This window comes from Tasmannia lanceolata, unplaced genomic scaffold (genome assembly GCF_043159265.1).
Source record: "Tasmannia lanceolata isolate RefF3 unplaced genomic scaffold, GAP_Taslan_0.1 ptg000012l, whole genome shotgun sequence".
Taxonomy (NCBI): domain Eukaryota; kingdom Viridiplantae; phylum Streptophyta; class Magnoliopsida; order Canellales; family Winteraceae; genus Tasmannia; species Tasmannia lanceolata.
In genome coordinates this window covers 44,666,503-44,685,618 of record NW_027518689.1, presented here as the reverse complement: position 1 = coordinate 44,685,618, position 19,116 = coordinate 44,666,503, and the positions used below count along the sequence as shown (strand labels likewise).

At 38.2% G+C, this 19,116-nt stretch overlaps 1 protein-coding gene across 4 annotated transcripts in view; it reads right to left on the bottom strand.

Moving 5' to 3' along the window:
• Positions 1 to 599: 599 nt before the first annotated feature.
• Positions 600 to 19,116, bottom strand: part of LOC143888340 (ARM repeat superfamily protein) — a 99,326-nt gene continuing 80,809 nt past the window's right edge. For 2 of the 4 annotated variants that reach the window (XM_077392723.1, XM_077392722.1), the window contains exons 28-33: positions 14,773 to 14,859; positions 14,671 to 14,699; positions 13,718 to 13,792; positions 13,485 to 13,621; positions 918 to 1,018; positions 600 to 836 (exon numbers count right to left, since the gene is read on the bottom strand). In XM_077392723.1, coding sequence (XP_077248838.1) covers positions 804 to 836; positions 918 to 1,018; positions 13,485 to 13,621; positions 13,718 to 13,792; positions 14,671 to 14,699; positions 14,773 to 14,859 — 462 coding nt within the window. In that variant the 3' untranslated portion in view covers positions 600 to 803. Of the gene's footprint in view, positions 837 to 917; positions 1,019 to 13,484; positions 13,639 to 13,717; positions 13,793 to 14,670; positions 14,700 to 14,772; positions 14,860 to 19,116 lie in introns of all 4 variants that reach the window. The other 2 variants (XR_013254534.1, XM_077392724.1) reach the window with 2 other exon arrangements.

Genomic DNA, 19,116 nt, shown 5'->3' with positions numbered 1-19,116 from the left:
AATTGGGCCGAAATTTAAGAATTCCCAAATTTCAGTTTCGGTCCCAATTTCGGATTTCGGTACCATGGTCATATGTAGAAGGGCCTTCTCTGTAGTAACTGCTTCTGTTAATAAATTTCCAGTTTTTTTTTTTTTTTTTCAAAGTGATACTTTTGAGGCAAAGTCCACCGAAAATCGAGTCAAGAGATTTTAAAAAGTGCCCTTTCTTTTGAGGAGCAACACTACAAATCGCCACACTCTTTCCATGCTACCTGGAAACAAGGTTTTAAATTTCAGTTTCGATACCGGTTTCGGACCCCACCAAAAATGAAATTTCGACCGAAATCCAGCGAAACAAGAAAAAGAGTATTTTATTTGATATAAATTTCGGTCGAAATTTCGGCAAAATATTAAAAAAAAAAAAAAAAAAAAAGGTTCTCTGAGTGAAATTTCAGGGAAAAAACGAAATTTCGACGACCGAAATTCTGAAATTTCCTCTGAAATAAAATACCATTTCGGGTAATAGCGATTTCGGTGTCGGTCTCCACCGAAAACTCCGAAATTTCGGATTTCGGTCAAAATTTAAAACCATGCCTGGAAATATATCATACTCATGTAGGTGATTGGCGAAAGAAGGGTTAGAAAGGGAAGAATTGTGGTTCTTAAGTCCCCAGGATACATTGAATATATAACATGATATTGCCTGAATGCAGGCCATATCATAGTCAGTGATGATAGTAAAATAAGAGACTTTACAAAAGCACCATGAATGCATTTTTGTGCTTCGAAAAATTGCACAAGTTGTTGCTAATTGGTATGATGCATCAAACTTTTCGTCTTCGAGTCCGACGAACAATCTGAAATGAATAAAAATCAATCACAGGTAAAAAAAAAAAACAAAATAAAAGAGAATTAGAAAAGCGGAAGAATACGCTTACAACAGCTGTATTTTCATTGATGACTTCAGATCCCGATTTGGCGTTTGTCTTTGCTGAAACTGATGGCTTCAGAGCACCCTTCCTCTTTCCCTTGCATGGCTCTGAAAACAACAATGTCCAGTCCATAAAAACAAGTTAATGGAGGAAGATACTTTTAGATTATTCCTTGTTGGGGCAAGGAGAATTATCAACTTCTTAGTTTTTAAGCCACTTTATGATATCATACTATACATAAACATCACATGGGTGGAAGACTAAAAACCAAGATCAAAGCTAGAAGACAACATAATCTTGAAATCATAGCAATGAGCTGCAAGTAAAACTTCCAATAGAGCTCTCACAGACAGAAACGCATGACAAATTGTTAGAATTTTTTGAACAAAAAAAATAATAATAAAAGATTTGAAAAGTCAAAGATGCTTTTTCTTTTTGTTTAAAAAATTTGGAGGGAAGATTCAAATTATGTTTCCCTCTCTTGTTTTAAAGCAAAAGACTTTTGCATGTGTGGGGACTTGAACCCAAGACCTTGGTGAGTGTGCTTGTGGTGTGTTTTCAAAACCAAAGGCAAATTAATAGTCCCACATCGCTTTGGAAGAAAATTCTTCTCATCCATATAAGATGGAGAGTTGGAGAAAAGCTTGAGCCTTCAAGGGGCTTTAGAATTTGTTGGGTCTTGGGCTTTTAGAAGAGCACAAGCCCATATGTAAATCACACACGCGCGCGCCTCGCCTCGCCGGGCCGGGCCGTGGCCGTGGTCCGGGTTTGGGTTTGGGTATTAAATAAAAAAAGGTTATTTTTATTGCCCAAAAACGGTTTTTCTTTTTACCCCATGGAGAGAAACGTTTTTGTCTTTTAATGGTGATTAATTATCCTCCAACAGTCATATTCTCATCTATAAAAAGAAGAGAACAGCACCATTGGAGAATATAGTTTTTTACAGAAAACATCAAAGTTTCTGCTTGTCTTCTTCCTTTCCTCCGTTCTGATCTGAGCACAGTTCTACGGTGATTCTGGGTGGACCAGTCAGCGAGTGCACGTGGACAGGAGCCAACTTTGGCTGTTTTATCTTGGAGCATCGGTTCGCGGATCCCGGTTTGCACCGGTAGGGGGCGGATACGATTCTTAAGGAGAGTGACCAGTGGCACGACTCAGCCTTCTTCTCGATCTGTTTTACAGAAACGTTTTCTACAAAAGCTAAGTACTGATTTATTTACATTTCTAATTTTTGGATTCAATCAAGCCATATATCAGACCCTACTGGACAACATCTAATTTGTCCAACAATCTTAAGAATCGTATTTTTCAAATCTGATCATATGGCTTCTGATAATCCGAACCCAACTTCTGTTGATACCATCTCCGTTGAGAATTCCAATCCAACAGTTGTTCGCACCTCTGTTGTGAACAGAATTCTCAACACCATTCCAGATTTTTCCAAGATCAAACGCCTTACTGGATTGAACTATAAAAGATGGAACAACAGATCTTGTTTGCTCTACAACAAATTGGTGCCGCTTTTGTTATTACGCAATCAAAACCATCTGAAGATTCTGCTGATTTTGAAAACTGGAATAATGCTGATTATATTTGCAAGAACCATCTCTTGAATGGTTTGTCAAATGACCTTTATAACGTATACTATTCATTTGAACATGCTGCTGATCTTTGGAATGCATTGGTAACTAAATATGATTTAGAGGATGCTGGAAATAGGAAATATGTGATAGGGAATTTTTTAGACTTTGCTATGGAAGATGGGAAACCTATATCTGCTCAAATAGATGAGTATCAGTTCCTAATTGGAGAATTGGCTAAGGAAGGTATGAAGTTACCTGACACATTCGTGGCTGGTTCTCTTATTGAGAAACTGCCTTTGTCTTGGAAAGATTTTAAAATCGGAATGAAACACAAGACAAAAGAATGGACCTTAGACCAAGTAGTTGTTCGGATTAAAATCGAAGAGAAAAACAGACTAAAAGGTAAGCAACAAAATGCCAAAGAATATACCTCTAAGGCAAACATTGTTGAGACTAAGAATGATGGGTCTAAGAATCTGAAACCGAAGAAGGAAAAGAACTTCAAGAAATTTGGACCCAAAAAGAAAGGAGTCTGTTTTGAATGTGGAAAACCCGGACACTACAAGAAGGACTGCCGACACCGAAAGACTGGTTCGTCCAGTGCCAAGGTTAATTTAACCGAGGCAGATGTGATTGCAGCGGTTGTGATTGAGGTAAATCTGGTGGAAAATCCAAAGGAGTGGGTTCTGGATACTGGTGCTACCAAGCACATTTGTGGAAACCAAAACTCCTTCTACAACTACACCTTAGTTAAGGAAGGGGATCAAGTTTTCATGGGGAACTCACAGACCTCAAAAGTCATTGGTAAGGGCAAGGTCTTGCTGAAGTTAACTTCAGGGAAAGTACTTGCACTTCAGGAGGTGCTGCATGTGCCGGATATACGGCGTAACTTGGTGTCTGGTGCGCTCTTGAACAAGAATGGACTAAAGCTCACTTTTGAAGCAGACAAGGCAATCATTAGCAAAAATAATGTGTTTGTAGGGAAGGGCTACAATGCAAATGGTTTATTTGTTCTTAATGTACTTGAAATCCTGAATGAAAAAGTATCATCTTCTTCTGCTTACATTGTTGAGTCCTTTGATATTTGGCATGGTAGATTAGGATATAGAAGTGCACCTTACATTAAAAGACTTTGTAATTTAGGTTTAATAAATGAAAAAATTGAACCTATTAAAGAAAAATGTGAAATATGTGTTGAAGCAAAATTCACAAAGAAACCTCACTTTAGTGTTGAAAGAAAATCTGACTTATTAGAGTTAATTCATAGTGATCTAGCTGATTTTAGAAATCTTGAATCTAGAGGAGGTAAAAGGTACTATGTGACCTTTATAGATGATTACTCTAGATACACTAAAGTATATCTTCTTAGAACTAAAGATGAGGCGGAACAAGCCTTTATCAAATATAAAAATGAAGTGGAAAATCAGTTAGATAGAAGAATTAAAAGACTTAGAACAGATAGAGGTACAGAATACTCTATAACTAAGTTCTGTGATGATAATGGTATTATCCATGAAACCACAGCCCCGTACCAACCTGAATCAAATGGTATAGCAGAACGAATGAACAAAACATTAAAGGACATGTTTAATGCTATGTTGATAAGTTCTGGTTTACCCTTGAACTTGTGGGGGGAAGCACTTCTTTCAGCTTGTTATATATATAACAGGATACCTCCAAAGAAAAAGGGTCAAATACCATATGATCTGTGGCATAACAAAATGCCTAGTTTATCTCATTTGAGAGTTTGGGGTTGTTTGGCTAAGGTTGAAATACCAGAACCTAAGAAAAGAAAACTAGGACCTAAAACATGTGATTGTGTATTCATAGGATATGCTCAAAATAGTACAGCCTACAGATTTCTAGTTTTGAAATCAGTTGAAAATATCCTTGAATATAACACTATAATTGAATCTAGGGATGTTGAGTTCTTTGAACATCACTTCCCTATGAAGAAAGAAATTCCTAAAGAACCTAGTAATGATTCAAGAAATCAACCTGAAACTGAAAAGGAATTGGATTCTGAGTTTCAAGAACTCAGAAGAAGTAAAAGACAAAGAAAAGAAACAAATCTAGGAGATGGGATGTTCACCTATCTAATAGATAAAGATCCTGTAACTTACTCTGAAGCTGTAACATCTCCAGATGCTGTATTTTGGAAAGAAGCTATTAAAAGTGAATTAGATTCCATAATAGAAAATCACACTTGGGAACTAGTGGACCTTCCACCTGGAACAAAAGCACTAGATAGCAAGTGGATATTTAAAAAGAAGCTAAGACCTAATGGGACAATTGACAAGTTTAAAGCAAGACTAGTAGCTAAAGGCTTTAAACAGAAAAAGGAGATAGATTATTTTGATACCTATTCTCCTGTTGCTAGGTTGTCCACCATTAGGATATTATTAGCTATAGCTTCTATTCATAAATTGGTAATACATCAAATGGATGTAAAAACAGTTTTCTTAAATGGAGATTTAGAAGAAGAAATTTACATTAAACAACCTGAAGGATTCATTGTGTCTGGTCATGAAAACAAAGTTTGTAAACTAATTAAGTCACTGTATGGTTTGAAACAAGCACCTAAACAGTGGAATGACAAATTTGATAGTGTCTTAATTACAAATGGGTATAAGATAAATGAATCCGACAAATGTGTTTATAGTAAGTTTAATGGGGATAAAGGTATAATACTTTGTGTATATGTAGATGATATACTAATTATTGGTACTAGTTTGGACATAGTAAAATCTACTAAGAGATTTTTAATGTCAAACTTTGAAACCAAAGATATGGGTGAAGCTGATGTAATCTTAGGGATGAAGATCATCAGAAAAGAAAATGAAATAATATTGTCTCAGTCTCATTATGTAGAGAGCATTCTAAGAAAATTTGGACAATATGATAGTTCACCTGCAAAGACACCTTTAGATTGTCAGGTACACCTAAAGAAAAACAAAGGTGAGATGGTATCCCAAAAGGAATACTCAAGGATTATAGGTTCAGTGTCATATTTGATGAACTGTACTAGACCTGACATTGCTCTAGCAGTTGGAAAACTTAGTCAACACACTCATAGACCAGGACATGAACACTGACAGGCTTTGACTAGGTTGTTAAGGTACCTAAAGGGTACAATAAACTTTGGACTGCATTTTAAGGGGTATCCTGCTGTCTTAGAAGGCTATAGTGATGCGAATTGGATCTCTGATTCAAGAGATTCAGTGTCTACCAGTGGATATGTATTCACCCTTGGTGGTGGTGCGATTTCTTAGAAATCGGTTAAACAAACTTGTAGTACAAGTTCCACTATGGAAGCGAAATTTATAGCCTTAACCCTAGCAGGAGCTGAAGCCGAATGGCTCAGGAATTTTATGGCAGATGTGCCTTTATGGCCAAGGCCGGTTACCTCAGTGTCTTTACACTGTGATAGTCAAGCTGCTTTAGCCAAGGCCAAAAGTAAGACCTATAATGGCAAAAGAAGGCATATACGCCCGAGGCATAATTTGGTAAAGCAATACTTGAGTGAGGGAACAATAGCACTCGACTTTGTAAGGTCGGAGAGGAATCTGGCAGATCCTCTGACAAAGCCACAAATAAACAAGGTGGTTTATGAGACATCGCAAGGAATGGGGTTAAAGCTCGTGGCATGAACCATTAGTGATGGACACCCAACCAATGTGAAAGGAGATCCCTGGAATTTGGTTTAATGGGTACTAACAAGTCACCGGATGGTTTGTTAACACTATCACCCCCTACTCCTAGATGCAAAATGATGAAAGATAGTGTTCACTACAAATGAGAGAGGATGAGTTATAGACTCTTAATCAGATCATAACCTGTATTGGGTGGTATGTTACTTGCAGTGCATACTTGATGACTGACCTAAGTGAATGTGGAGGTAAGGCCGCTTCCTATGAGAATTTAACGAGTAATTCTCTAGAACATTCATGAGAACCAAGAGGGGAACAAGGCCAAAATGTTCCAAAACTGTGAATGAATCACCAAGGAATCGAATGTAGAGTGTGGATAACAGGTTAGTCAGTTACACCCACGAGGAAAGGTTGAAGGAGTCTAACTCTACCCGTACTCGGTAACGTAATCTGTTTATCCTAAATATCGGTTGAAGTCCAAAAGACACCGGTATGAATCCACTCTATTTTCTAATGTGCTCAGATACTTCCGTTTTCAATTTTCAACTATATTTTGAATCTTGTGGGGGATTGTTAGAATTTTTAGAACAAAAAAAATAATAATAAAAGATTTGAAAAGTCAAAGATGCTTTTTCTTTTTGTTTAAAAAATTTGGAGGGAAGATTCAAATTATGTTTCCCTCTCTTGTTTTAAAGCAAAAGACTTTTGCATGTGTGGGGACTTGAACCCAAGACCTTGGTGAGTGTGCTTGTGGTGTGTTTTCAAAACCAAAGGCAAATTAATAGTCCCACATCGCTTTGGAAGAAAATTCTTCTCATCCATATAAGATGGAGAGTTGGAGAAAGGCTTGAGCCTTCAAGAGGCTTTAGACTTTGTTGGGTCTTGGGCTTTTAGAAGAGCACAAGCCCATATGTAAATCACACACACACGCGCGCGCGCGCCTCGCCTCGCCGGGCCGGGCCGTGGCCGTGGTCCGTGGTCCGTGGTCCGGGTTTGGGTTTGGATTTGGGTTTGGGTATTAAATAAAAAAAGGTTATTTTTATTGCCCAAAAACGGTTTTTCTTTTTACCCCATGTTTTTTATAAAGATACACCCCTTAATTGCAAAACCGTTTCAAATCTCAACAGTCACAAATATGACTGTTGGAGAGAAACGTTTTTGTCTTTTAATGGTGATTAATTATCCTCCAACAGTCATATTCTCATCTATAAAAAGAAGAGAACAGAACCATTGGAGAATATAGTTTTTTACAGAAAACATCAAAGTTTCTGCTTGTCTTCTTCCTTTCCTCCGTTCTGATCTGAGCACAGTTCTACGGTGATTCTGGGTGGACCAGTCAGCGAGTGCACGTGGACTGGAGCCAACTTTGGCTGTTTTATCTTGGAGCATCGGTTCGCGGATCCCGGTTTGCACCGGTAGGGGGCGGATACGATTCTTAAGGAGAGTGACCAGTGGCACGACTCAGCCTTCTTCTTCTCGATCTGTTTTACAGAAACTTTTTCTACAAAAGCTAAGTACTGATTTATTTACATTTCTAATTTTTGGATTCAATCAAGCCATATATCAGACCCTACTGGACAACATCTAATTTGTCCAACACAAATGCAAAAGAAAGATAAAACACAAACTCCGTTCATCAACTGAGCATGGTTTTAAATTTCCACCAAAACCGACACGAAATGACTAGAATGTTTCTATTTCCATCCCCACCGAAATGCATACCAAAAATCGAAACCAATACTGAAACCAGAGCCATAAGTATAATAATGCTGTATAACCTTTATATGTTATATAACCAAGGTTTTAAATTTCGACCGAAATCCGAAATTTCGGGTTTCAGTTGAGACCGAAATCGAAATCCATATTAATCGAAACGTTACTTTATTTCGATCGAAATTTTGAAATTTCCTCGACCAAAATTTCGCTGATCCCGAAATTTCGTCGGCAATTTAAGGGATTTCACCCAAAAATCTGGAATCTTGATAATTATTTAATATTATCACTAAATTTCAGCCAAAATTACCGAAATTTTGGCCAAAATTAATTTACGAGATAAAATAGTCGTTAAAGATTTCGTCCGAAATTCCGAAATTTCGGTGAGAAGACCGAAATGCATTCCAAAACCAAAATTTAAAACCTTGTATATAACTATATTTATATAAAATATATATGAAATGTGGTGTATGTAAACATAATATTTATATTAATTACATGTGAAATGTGGTATGTACAGAATAACCAGACCTGACCAACAACACATGTCATTAGGTGCTCAATGTTGTTAAACCATTATGGATGATACATTAATTTCCTGAAGTCATATCATAAAATTCTACCATTTGCATATATTTCCATATGTTTTCAGGAGTTTACAAGATTTCCACCAAAATTTCGAATAGAAACAAAAATATATCTGTTTCCTTGACAACTGAAATTGGGCATACATGGCGAACCGATCAATGGCCTACAAAATGGACAGTTCAAATGAAATGGCCAACGGATTACATTCAGCAGGTAAGATCAGATTGCTTGCACCGTCCCATTGATAAAACATTTGGACTGTGGGCCATCCATTGAATAGGAAGGACCCAGTTTGCATCCAAATGGCCAATGGATTACATTCAACAGGTAAGATCAGATGGCTACCATCATCTGTTTTATAGAATATTTGGACTGTGGGTCATCCATTGATAGGTACACCCCAGGCTGAATCCAAATGTTACTACACATTGTGAAATTAAGAGCTCAACTCAGAGTACCCTAACCTAAGATGACACCTCTATATGCCTTAACTAGCCAAAAAAGATTTGGCGAAATACGCAATTAAAAAAAGATTTAGCGAAATACAAGTTGCCAGACAGCTAGATGGACTCAGTGACATCAGGGTCCAGGGAAAATGCCATCAAAATTATTGTTTGAAGCAAATGCAGGGTCAACTTGCTCTCAAAAATCAACTAAGAACAGGATCTAAGATGGAATCTAAATTTCACTAGGAGAATTTTCTTAAGTGCATCCATTGTCAACCAAATTATGGAGAAATACAACAATCTAGCCAATAATCCACTAACATGTGCTTTATGTGATCTTGGTCGAAACCTCACTAAGGATATCTCATGCTAGGCCAGTTATCCTTCAATACTATGAGAGGTTTTACAGTCGTCAATAAAACTTCGGAAATTATTCCCAGGTCATCCAGTAAGAAAGTTGTCAGAAAGTTGTCAGATCTAAGTGGGTTCATAACTCGAAACAAAAATCAGATGGTACCACAGACGGGTATAAAGCTCACCTTTTTTGACAAAAGATAAAAGTAACAACATGGACTTGACCGTGATGAAATGTTAGCAGTCAGAGCGCCACAATTCATTTAGTTATAGCCTCATGTAACACCTTTGGATATGGTAGCCTCTATCAACACTAGATGTTAATAATGTATTACTACACAGATGTGGTGGAAAGAATTGCCATCAAACAGCCTAATGAGTATGAAAGAATGAATATGTGCAGGCTAAATAAGCCATATATGGGCTCCAACAAGCTCACATACGACATCAGTATGAAAGGAGTAAGATAACTCCTTATTTGTGGGACAAACCCTGTCAGGTATGTCACTCAACTTTGTGTATGCTGATGATATTTATTAGTAGTGGCATCCAAGACAGAGTGAAAGAGAGCTTGAAGCATCATCTATATGCAGAAACATCCACCAACCCGTCCATAACAAACAACTATCTGGGTATGGAGATCACCAACAAGCATCATAGATAACCACAAAGTAAGCCACAAACAAGAAATAAATCACCAACCAAAACTGCTGATCACATGACCGACAAAGCAAGCACCACCAACGGCATCAATAGATGTAATAACACAGATTACCATATGGCTCAGGGATAGACAAATCACCAACACCACAATAAGATAAATCACCGACGTCTGGAACCATCCCCAGAACGAAGAAGATGTATGAAAAGATGTTTAGAACTTGAGTGAAATAAAGGAAGGTATGTTTTAGGGACTGATTTGCAGATATAAAAGGAAAAGGGTTAGGGTATGATGCCGAAAAAGAAGAGAAAGAAATGCGAACAGTGAGAAAAGGCTAGGGTTGGGTTGCTGCAAAGAATAAGAGGTCAAAGGAGGGGGCGGCAATGATGAAAAAGGGGTAGGGGTGGCCGCGGCAATGGGAAAGGGACAAGAGGGGGGTGCAGCAATAGAGAAACAGGCTGGGGTAAGGGTTCCTACGGCAATGGAAAAGGAGAAGAGAGGGGTGTGGCCAGGGAGGTATGGGTTAGGATTAGGCTAAAGAACTCGTCATAAATACCCCTAAATAGGGAGATGAACATATGCGCATATATACTCTCAACAAGATGCATGGCGTCTTGGCACAGAAGAAGCAAAAGATCGTGGTTCGGTCTAGTGCAGAAGCATAATGGGCGAAGGGACACTTATAATAAGAGCTTCACATCAGTTCAAAATCTCATATACTATACTATGACAACAAGAGTGCCCAAAATGTAATAGAACTAAGTGTCTCATGCTAGGACTGAGCATATTGAGGTTGATTTTCACTTCATTTGTGAAAAGGTAAAAAGAGGTGATATAGACACACATAGTGTGGGCCATGTAGTAGATGTGTTCACTAGAGAGCTGATTGCAAATCAACATTTATACATAAATGACAAGCCGAAAATGTTCAAAGGAAGCAAACAGGTTGAGGGGGCAGTGCTACAGATTTCGTTTGAAATCGTCAAAGGAATATTGGCAATTTTACATGACATTTGTATATATAAGTGATGTAACATGGATATTTCATTATCGTATAGAAGACTCAACATGTGTTTTGCCTTTTCCCACTGCTACTACTTCAATACTTTTACAATTCAAAGGGCATAAAAAAAAGTGGCTCCAATCAGTCAAGGATTTGGAGACGGTGACCTGATGGTTAATGGCAATTGTGGGCCATGGGCATTGACAATGAAAAAGACTCATTTTGGTCTTCATGGAAGATACACATCTCCAAAGCCAATGACCTGATGCTGACCTTTTGATTTCCCCCCTTATTCCTTCTCTGCTCTCTGATGGTGCAGGAAATCTAACCATTCCTGTCTTGCAAATTAGAGTCCACGTTAGGGCTAGGGAAAGAGAACTTATCCCTTTAATAGGGCATTCCAAAACTTAGTGGACCAGTCATTCCTGGGATTTCTTGTCTTGTGAGGCGTAAACATCTTTACATCACCAATTTGAAAGCCCAAAGGAACAATCATCCAAAAGAAATTATGCCATTGATCACTCCCTAAGCACTAGTTGATCACTCCGTCTTCAGTTTTCAGTCTCAGGCTGGTTGTGTTCTGTTGATAGTATATGTCGATGATATCATTATCACTGGTAGTGATACAGGTGGCATTCAGAGGCTCAAATCCTTCCTTCAGGCAGAGTTCTCTACTAAGGATTTGGGTCGTCTTCGGTATTTCCTGGGCATTGAGGTTGCCTATTCGACTAGGGGTATCTACCTCTCACAGAGGAAGTATGTTCTGGATCTTCTTGATGAGACAGGTTGTTTGGGAGTCAAGCCTGCCTCAACTCCTATGGACCAGAATATGAAATTACTCCCTGAGGAGGGAGTCCTGTTAGAAGATCCAGGGGGATACAGATGCTTAGTTGGTAAGCTCATTTATCTTACCCTTACACGTCCAGATATTACCTTTGCATTTAGCGTTGTTAGCCAGCATATGAGCTCACCTCGCACTTCACACTGGACAGCTGTACTTCAGATATTGAGATATCTGAAGAGTTCGCCACGTAAAGGTTTTTTATTTCAGAGGGATGGGCACCAGAAAATTGAAGGATACACTGATGCAGACTGGGCATGATCTCCAGCTGATAGGAGGTCTACTACAGGATATTGCACCTTTATTGGAGGTAATCTTGTTTCATGGAGAAGTAAGAAACAAGATGTCGTGTCTAAATCCAGTGCCGAGGCAGAATATAGAGCTATGTCTCATACGAGTGGCGAACTCATGTGGCTACGTTCCTTACTTTCAGAGATTGGATTTCCTCCTCCTTCTCCAGCTCAGTTATACTGTGACAACATATCCGCCATTTATATTGCCACGAATCCAGTCTTTCATGAGAGGACCAAACATATTGAAGTGGATTGTCATTTCATTAGAGATTTGATTCAGCGAGGCTACATATCTCCTGTGTTTACCAGATCTACAGATCAATTAGCAGACATGTTCACGAAGCCTCTAAGTAGAGCTAAGTTAGTTGATAATTGTAACAAGCTAGGAATGTTAGATATCTACATTCCAGCTTGAGGGGGAGTGTTAACAGGTCTTTAGGTCTTTATTGTAATGCCCAAGGGCATACTTGTCTTTGTACTTCACTCTTTATTATTTATATTACATGAGTGAGGGGGAGAACCATAACTCAATCTTTTCTCTCAATCTTTACTCTCTCTTTTCTCTACCACTCTCAACACCATGAAAAGTGGGCAATTCAACAAGTCTTGTTTTTTTCAATTCTATCAGTACTATATCAAAACGTTCCTTAATTTAATATTCTTTCAATTACCACGCCAGTATGTCACGAAAAAACTTAGTGAGAATATTAGTAAGACAAAAATTAATATTTAATAAATCTCTTTAGTTTGCAAAATCTTTTTTTTTTAATGATCATAGTTTGCAAAATCATGCCACTAATATTTTGGAGAATTCCTTCAAATCTCATATAGGCATTAATAAATCATTAAGCAATGACAAATTATATTAACCGTTGTGTAGGCACTAACACCTCCAAACAAACACTGTTGTTGGCACTACCTTTTTTATCAGCTGAGAAAATTCTCTACTCTTGGACCGTGTGATCGCAGAAGGAGATTCTCTCAATGTTATTCGATGGCTTAGAGGTTCTTCAGTCCCTCCATGGAGGTTCACTCAATATTTTGATGAGATCCGAGATAGATTGAATGATATTCCCTTATCTTTTATCCATGTCAGAAGATTAGTAAATGGGATTGCGGATAGATTAGCCAGGGAAGAAGAAAACAAGCAGAGTTCAGAGCTTTTCGATTTTCTTCCCCCATATGTGGGTTGCATTTTTTTTAGTACTATGTTTTGTGGGAAGAAGCAGACAAGCCGACCCCAACTAGTTTGGGACAAAGGCGTTGTTGAGTTGAGATGTTTCTTTAGGGTTTACTTTCTCAGTCGCCCTCCTTATTAATGAAAACTGCTACCGTTCAAAAAATAAAATAAAAAAAACTCTACTCTTGTGCAATCAGTTTCCAAAGAAATGAAATGGATGATCAGTCAACTGTGAAAAGGAAAATATGCTATAGAAATTACCCATAACAGAAGAAATTGTCTCCTTATCAAGATTTCCATTTCTCTTTTCAGATAACACGGTTTGTTGTTGCGCAACTTTAAGTCCAAAAGTTTCAACAGCTTCCTCAAGACAGCCAGAGGAGCCCATCTCAAAATCACTGCATGATTGTCACTACTGAATTCACTGTACTCCGTTTTGGAGGTTGAAGAATACATGGAAACAATAGAGAGAGAAAAAATCAAACATTTCTAACCAATATGCAGAAGGCTCTGCTTCTTCCAATTTTGATTGCTCTGCAGAATTAGTTAATCTTCCTTGCTGACATTCCCTGCAAAATTTTGAACCACTAGGTGACTGGGACTTCACATCACAAATTACATAAAAATTAAATAGTTTCCTTTTTCCCTAAAAGATACTCATCTGACTAGTTGACAGAAATTTCACCATCATGGTTTTAAATTTTCACCAAAACAGACATGAAATGACCAAAATGTTTACTTTCCATCCCCATTGAAATGACACCGAAACCGAAACACATCTAAACCAAAATCATAAGTGCCATAGTGGTACAGTATATCAGAATGTATTAAATAATTATATTTAAGTTAATTGCATGTGAAATGTGGTGTACGTATTTTATGTAAATTACATGTGAAATGTGGTATGTACTTAATTGTCAGACAGGAGCGACAGTGCATGTCACTAGGTGTTCAATGTTATTAAACAATTATGGATGGTTGTCATAAGTGATGGTTTTCAAGTGTGTATCTGTGCTTATTCCAGCATTTTACTGAAGTTTCATGTTAAAATTCGATCATTTGCATATGATTCCATATGTTTTCACGATTCTACAGGATTTCTACCAAAATTTTCAACAAAAATCGAAATGTTTCCCTTTCCGTGGGACCGAAATCAAAACCAAAACCGAAACTAAAACCTTGTTCACCATAAGCAAGAAGTTCGCATAAAAAAAAATGGCATGTGGAACCCACACCACTAGTTGGGGACCCTCGTGAATGACCAATGTGACCCAAAAATCTCACCAATTAGAAAGAGAACACATTTAAACCATGTCATTGTAGCAATAGTTGACAATTGTTATCCATTTATCAAATGGCCAATACCTTACTGATCAGTTAAATGTTTGAATCAATAATACCATGAACTACTCAAGTAACAATGTAAGTAATGGTATTAACCACTCACCTCTCCTTTGGAAGGAACTTGCTTGGACCCTGTATCAATACAACATCTCCTTGTCAACCAAGGATTCCAAATGCAAAAAACATGAAGTTATTTTATATATACCTTCCCAAGCAAGGATGAATTGCTTATGACCTCCCAATCTTCATTTGCCAAGCATAAGCGTTCAACCTCTCCATTATCATAGGTGATCTTCAAATTAAGGTTAGCATAACTTGATGAGAGTTCAGAAAATAATTAAATGGATTGACAATGTATGCTAAAATGACATAAATGGAAAACATGAAATTTTGAAAGGCCAACAAACTACTTATTCTCAGCTTCACACCTGAGAAAAGAATGTAAAAAAAATTACTAAAAGATGAGGATGGTCATTTTTTACATCCAAGAGCAACTATACAACTACAAAAAATATATATATAATGTACTTAAATAGGAAAATTCTTCTAAACAGTTGAATCAGAAGTTATGTTTCATTATTCACAAAAATCAATGGTGCAACAAAATTTAAGCATATTTCATCGACAAAATCCAATATAACATTATATATATATATATATATATATAAATTGAATATAGATACTAAAAGTCAAAAGATGCCCATAAAAAAAAAGTCAAAAGTTAAATAGAAAGAAAATAGATCTTCTTCATTCAAATGAATAAGTGAAACTCCATATACCACAGCTACTTCACTATGCCCATTTTTATTTTATTTTTTTGAAAGATCGCCAATTTATTTAAAAAGAGACCGAGATGGTCGGATTACAAGATAGAAAAAAACATACAACAAAACAGATCCAAAGAAGCACTAATATAATGTAATAGGGGGAGAGAGTCAAATAAAGCCAAAGACTCTTTGGACACCCCCAACCTAGCCAAGCTATCTGTTGCCTCATTTGCGGATCTTCGCACGTGCTTAAAAACCAAAGTCGTTGATCTTTTGCAGTCGCCAATCTCATCAAAGAATCTGTCAGACCTCCAAGGATGCTTTTGAGTCCCTTTGAGTCATTTGATGACATTTAGAGAATCTCCTTCTACTACCACATTATCCACATTATTTGTTTCTAAAAGTTTAATTCCTTGATGAGCCACACGTAACTCGGCCTCCGATGCATCCGCCATCCCAATTGGCCCAGATAAAGCCCACACTATATTCCCTTGATCATTTCGAAGACACCACCTCGCCCCCAAATTCTGGCCGGGCCAGGATTACCCAAACTAGAACCATCAAAGTTGAATTTTAGAAAGCCGGGGGAAGGGGGATCCCAGATTTGGGAAACTTTTTGCTTCTTTTCCACATCCTTGCATACCTCTTGCCAACCTTCCCAAAGGTCATAAGCCGATACAAATCCAAAAGATGGGAGTTTTTACAAGAGAAATGGTCAGGGTTATCATCACCTTGATGAATAAAAAAGCGGGGCCTCTCGATACAACTTTGAATATTCTTGCATTTCGTTCCTTCCAAAGTACCCAAATTGTGGGTAGCATAGCTACGTTTCACAAAATTTCCCCTTTTTTCTTCAAAGGAACCAAAGACTATCCTTGGAGAAGCTCCAGGAGAGATTCAAGGAAAACCCAATGAATTCCAAAGCAATTAAGCAACTTACCCCACACCGCACTAGCCACTTTGCAATGAAGGAGCAGATGGCTGGCTGACTCTCCTGCCTCAATTATTATTTTTCTTTTTCTCAAGAAGTCCACCGTCTGAATCTTGCCCCGACAAGCCGCCCAACAAAATACCCCAACTCTAGAAGGAACTTGGATTGTCCACACTTTGGCGATTTTCGCAAACGCAGGGCATACCACTAATTGATGATAAAAACATTTTACTTTGAAATCACCTGAAGAATTCCATATCCAAACCCTCTTGTCCTCCCCATCTTGCTTGATGCATCCTTCATCAAGAATTTCAAAAAGCTTTGCAACGGATGCCATCTCCCAATCAAAAAAGTTTCTTCTAAAGATCGGTTTCCAAACCACCTTCTTTTTGTTGAGAGAGGAGAAGAGGAGAGCAGAATGGGGAAAGAGTAAGTTGGAGTATAGCACCCCCTCACTTATGTATTTATATGAAAAGAGAAAGAGAAACTTGGAGTATAGCTCCCCCTTAAAGATACAACTATATATCACTCCCACGCTTGAGAAATTTTATATCACATCCTATCGACGTTCAATCCTTTTTCTAACTCCTCCTAGATATCTTCATCTCATTGTCTTGGTATGCTTAGGTCGAATTCATAACTTTCCAACTATAGCATCTTTTTCTTCTAATGCGAGATTCCTAGTAATGCGATCCTAGCATCGAAATTTGGCCTAACTTATAAAATAAAATTCAAATTTTAGGAACAAAATATTTGCAATTAATTATAATCTAATGGTACTAACCTCCATCATTAGCTTTAGACACCTCACTGCCACTCTTGGGAAGTGCAAAGAATCGGTTCAAAGATGTCTGAGGTGCGCCCTTTCCTTAATTTTAAGAGCGATTTAGATTTTCTCTTCCTCGGTTTTGCTGAGCAGGTGGAGGATAAGATGGAGCCTACTGCGGTGGAGGGGGACGATGTTGAACCATATGACGGTGCCTTAGGGAAATCCCTCCTTCGGTGGTTAGGGTATCCACAATTATAACATACTGCCATGGTCTTCCAGCAATGCCCGGCATGAATTTTCCGACAATGAGGGCACAAAACCTTAGACTGACCTGGACCAACGTCAGTCCTGGGCTTCTTTGGCAGAGGTCCTTAATTTCTGACGGCCGACGATTGTGCCAGTCTGTAGAATTTTCCCCGTCCTTTCAGCCACCTCAGCCTTCTCACAGGCCTCTACTAAGGTGTTTGGTCCAAAATTAACTATACTTGCCATTATGGAGGGGCGTAGATCATTAATAAATTTTCTAACCCAATCCCTTTCAGCCTGGTGCATAGCGAGACAATTCCCTAAATCTGGCCCCATACCGAGCCACAGTCAAATTTCCTTGCTTCAGATCAGCGTCAGATCAGCGAACTCCCCTGCTAATAGATCCTTGACATGATCTGGAAAGTATTGCTCGTTAGACTGGGTCTTAAACTACTCCCAGGTCTCATTTCTAGCTGTCAACTAAGCCTGTTCTATGGTCTGCCACCAAATGCCCACTTCTTCGGCAAATAAAAATGAGGTAAGACAAATCTTCTGTGCATTGTTACATCCCATAACTGAAAATATTCGCTCGACTGCCGCCAGGCATCTCTCGGCCTCCATTAGATCACCAATCCCATTGAATTCAGGGGGGATGGTAATCCTGGAATTGTCGATGGATTTGGGAGGCCTCGACCCGAACTCCCGACTCCTGTCTAGCTGCCAAATTTGCCACGATATTCTGCAGAACCGTTTGATTTGCAGCTTAGTTAGCTGCTTGAGTCTGTGCTTGGTTCCTAAGGGTTTCTGCGCGAGCATCTACAACCCATCCTGATTTTGACCCTGTCTCGGGCCCTGCTCAACATTATTAGGTACATTCTAGAAAGCATGGGTACTCTCCCGGGCCTCCCGTACCCGACACGTATGGGGTGCGGGTACGTTCGGATACGCCTTGGGTACGTCCCGGGTACGTACCCCCATAATTAAAAAAATAAAAAGCCTTTTTTCTTGTACTGGTGCGTGTCGGGTGCGTTAGGGGTGCGCACCCGACACGTCCTGCTTCTCTTACGTGGTTTGTAAACCCTTCCTGCTTCTTCTCTCTCCTTTCCTGTACTTAGTATTTACATGTAAATCTTAAGTAAATGTGTAAATCTTAAGTAAATGGACAATACACATTTACTTAAGATTTACATGTAAATAACGGAATACCCCCCATTTGGATTTATTAAAAATAGTTTCAAGACCCAAATCTAAAAGGAAAAAAAGTCAACCCTCCTGTTACAATACAAATTTCGCGGAAAAAGGGTCGGGTCAAATTTTAACTTTCTTAACTTCCAAATGGTGGGGTATTTTTCAAATTTTAAATTCATAAAATCTATCATGTCCAAACATTATTAAATCCCAAAAGTGCTGTAAAACAAATCTCATAATTTGGTCTCTAAAAATTATTTATCTTGTCAGGCATTGGTCAACACACTGGCAACAAACTTTTTTTCAAATGAATGATGAATTGATGCCTCATGTTATGAAATATGGAACTTAATCACTTATGAAATGAAGAGTAATATTAGAATTTTCCATTTTGGTGATGTTATTGTTATTTGATTGCTCTCCAATTATTATTTTTAATTTTTATAAATATATAATAAAATATTAAAATATATTATTATATTCGGCGTACCCGAATGTACCCGCACCCGGTTTTTTTAGAAAATCACGTACCCGTGTCGTGTCGTACCCGCACCCCGTACCCGTGCTTCATAGGGTACATTGGCCTGGTTCGCAGCCCTTCTCCTTTGATACATCTATAAAGTATTAGGGAAAATTAGAAAGAGAAAC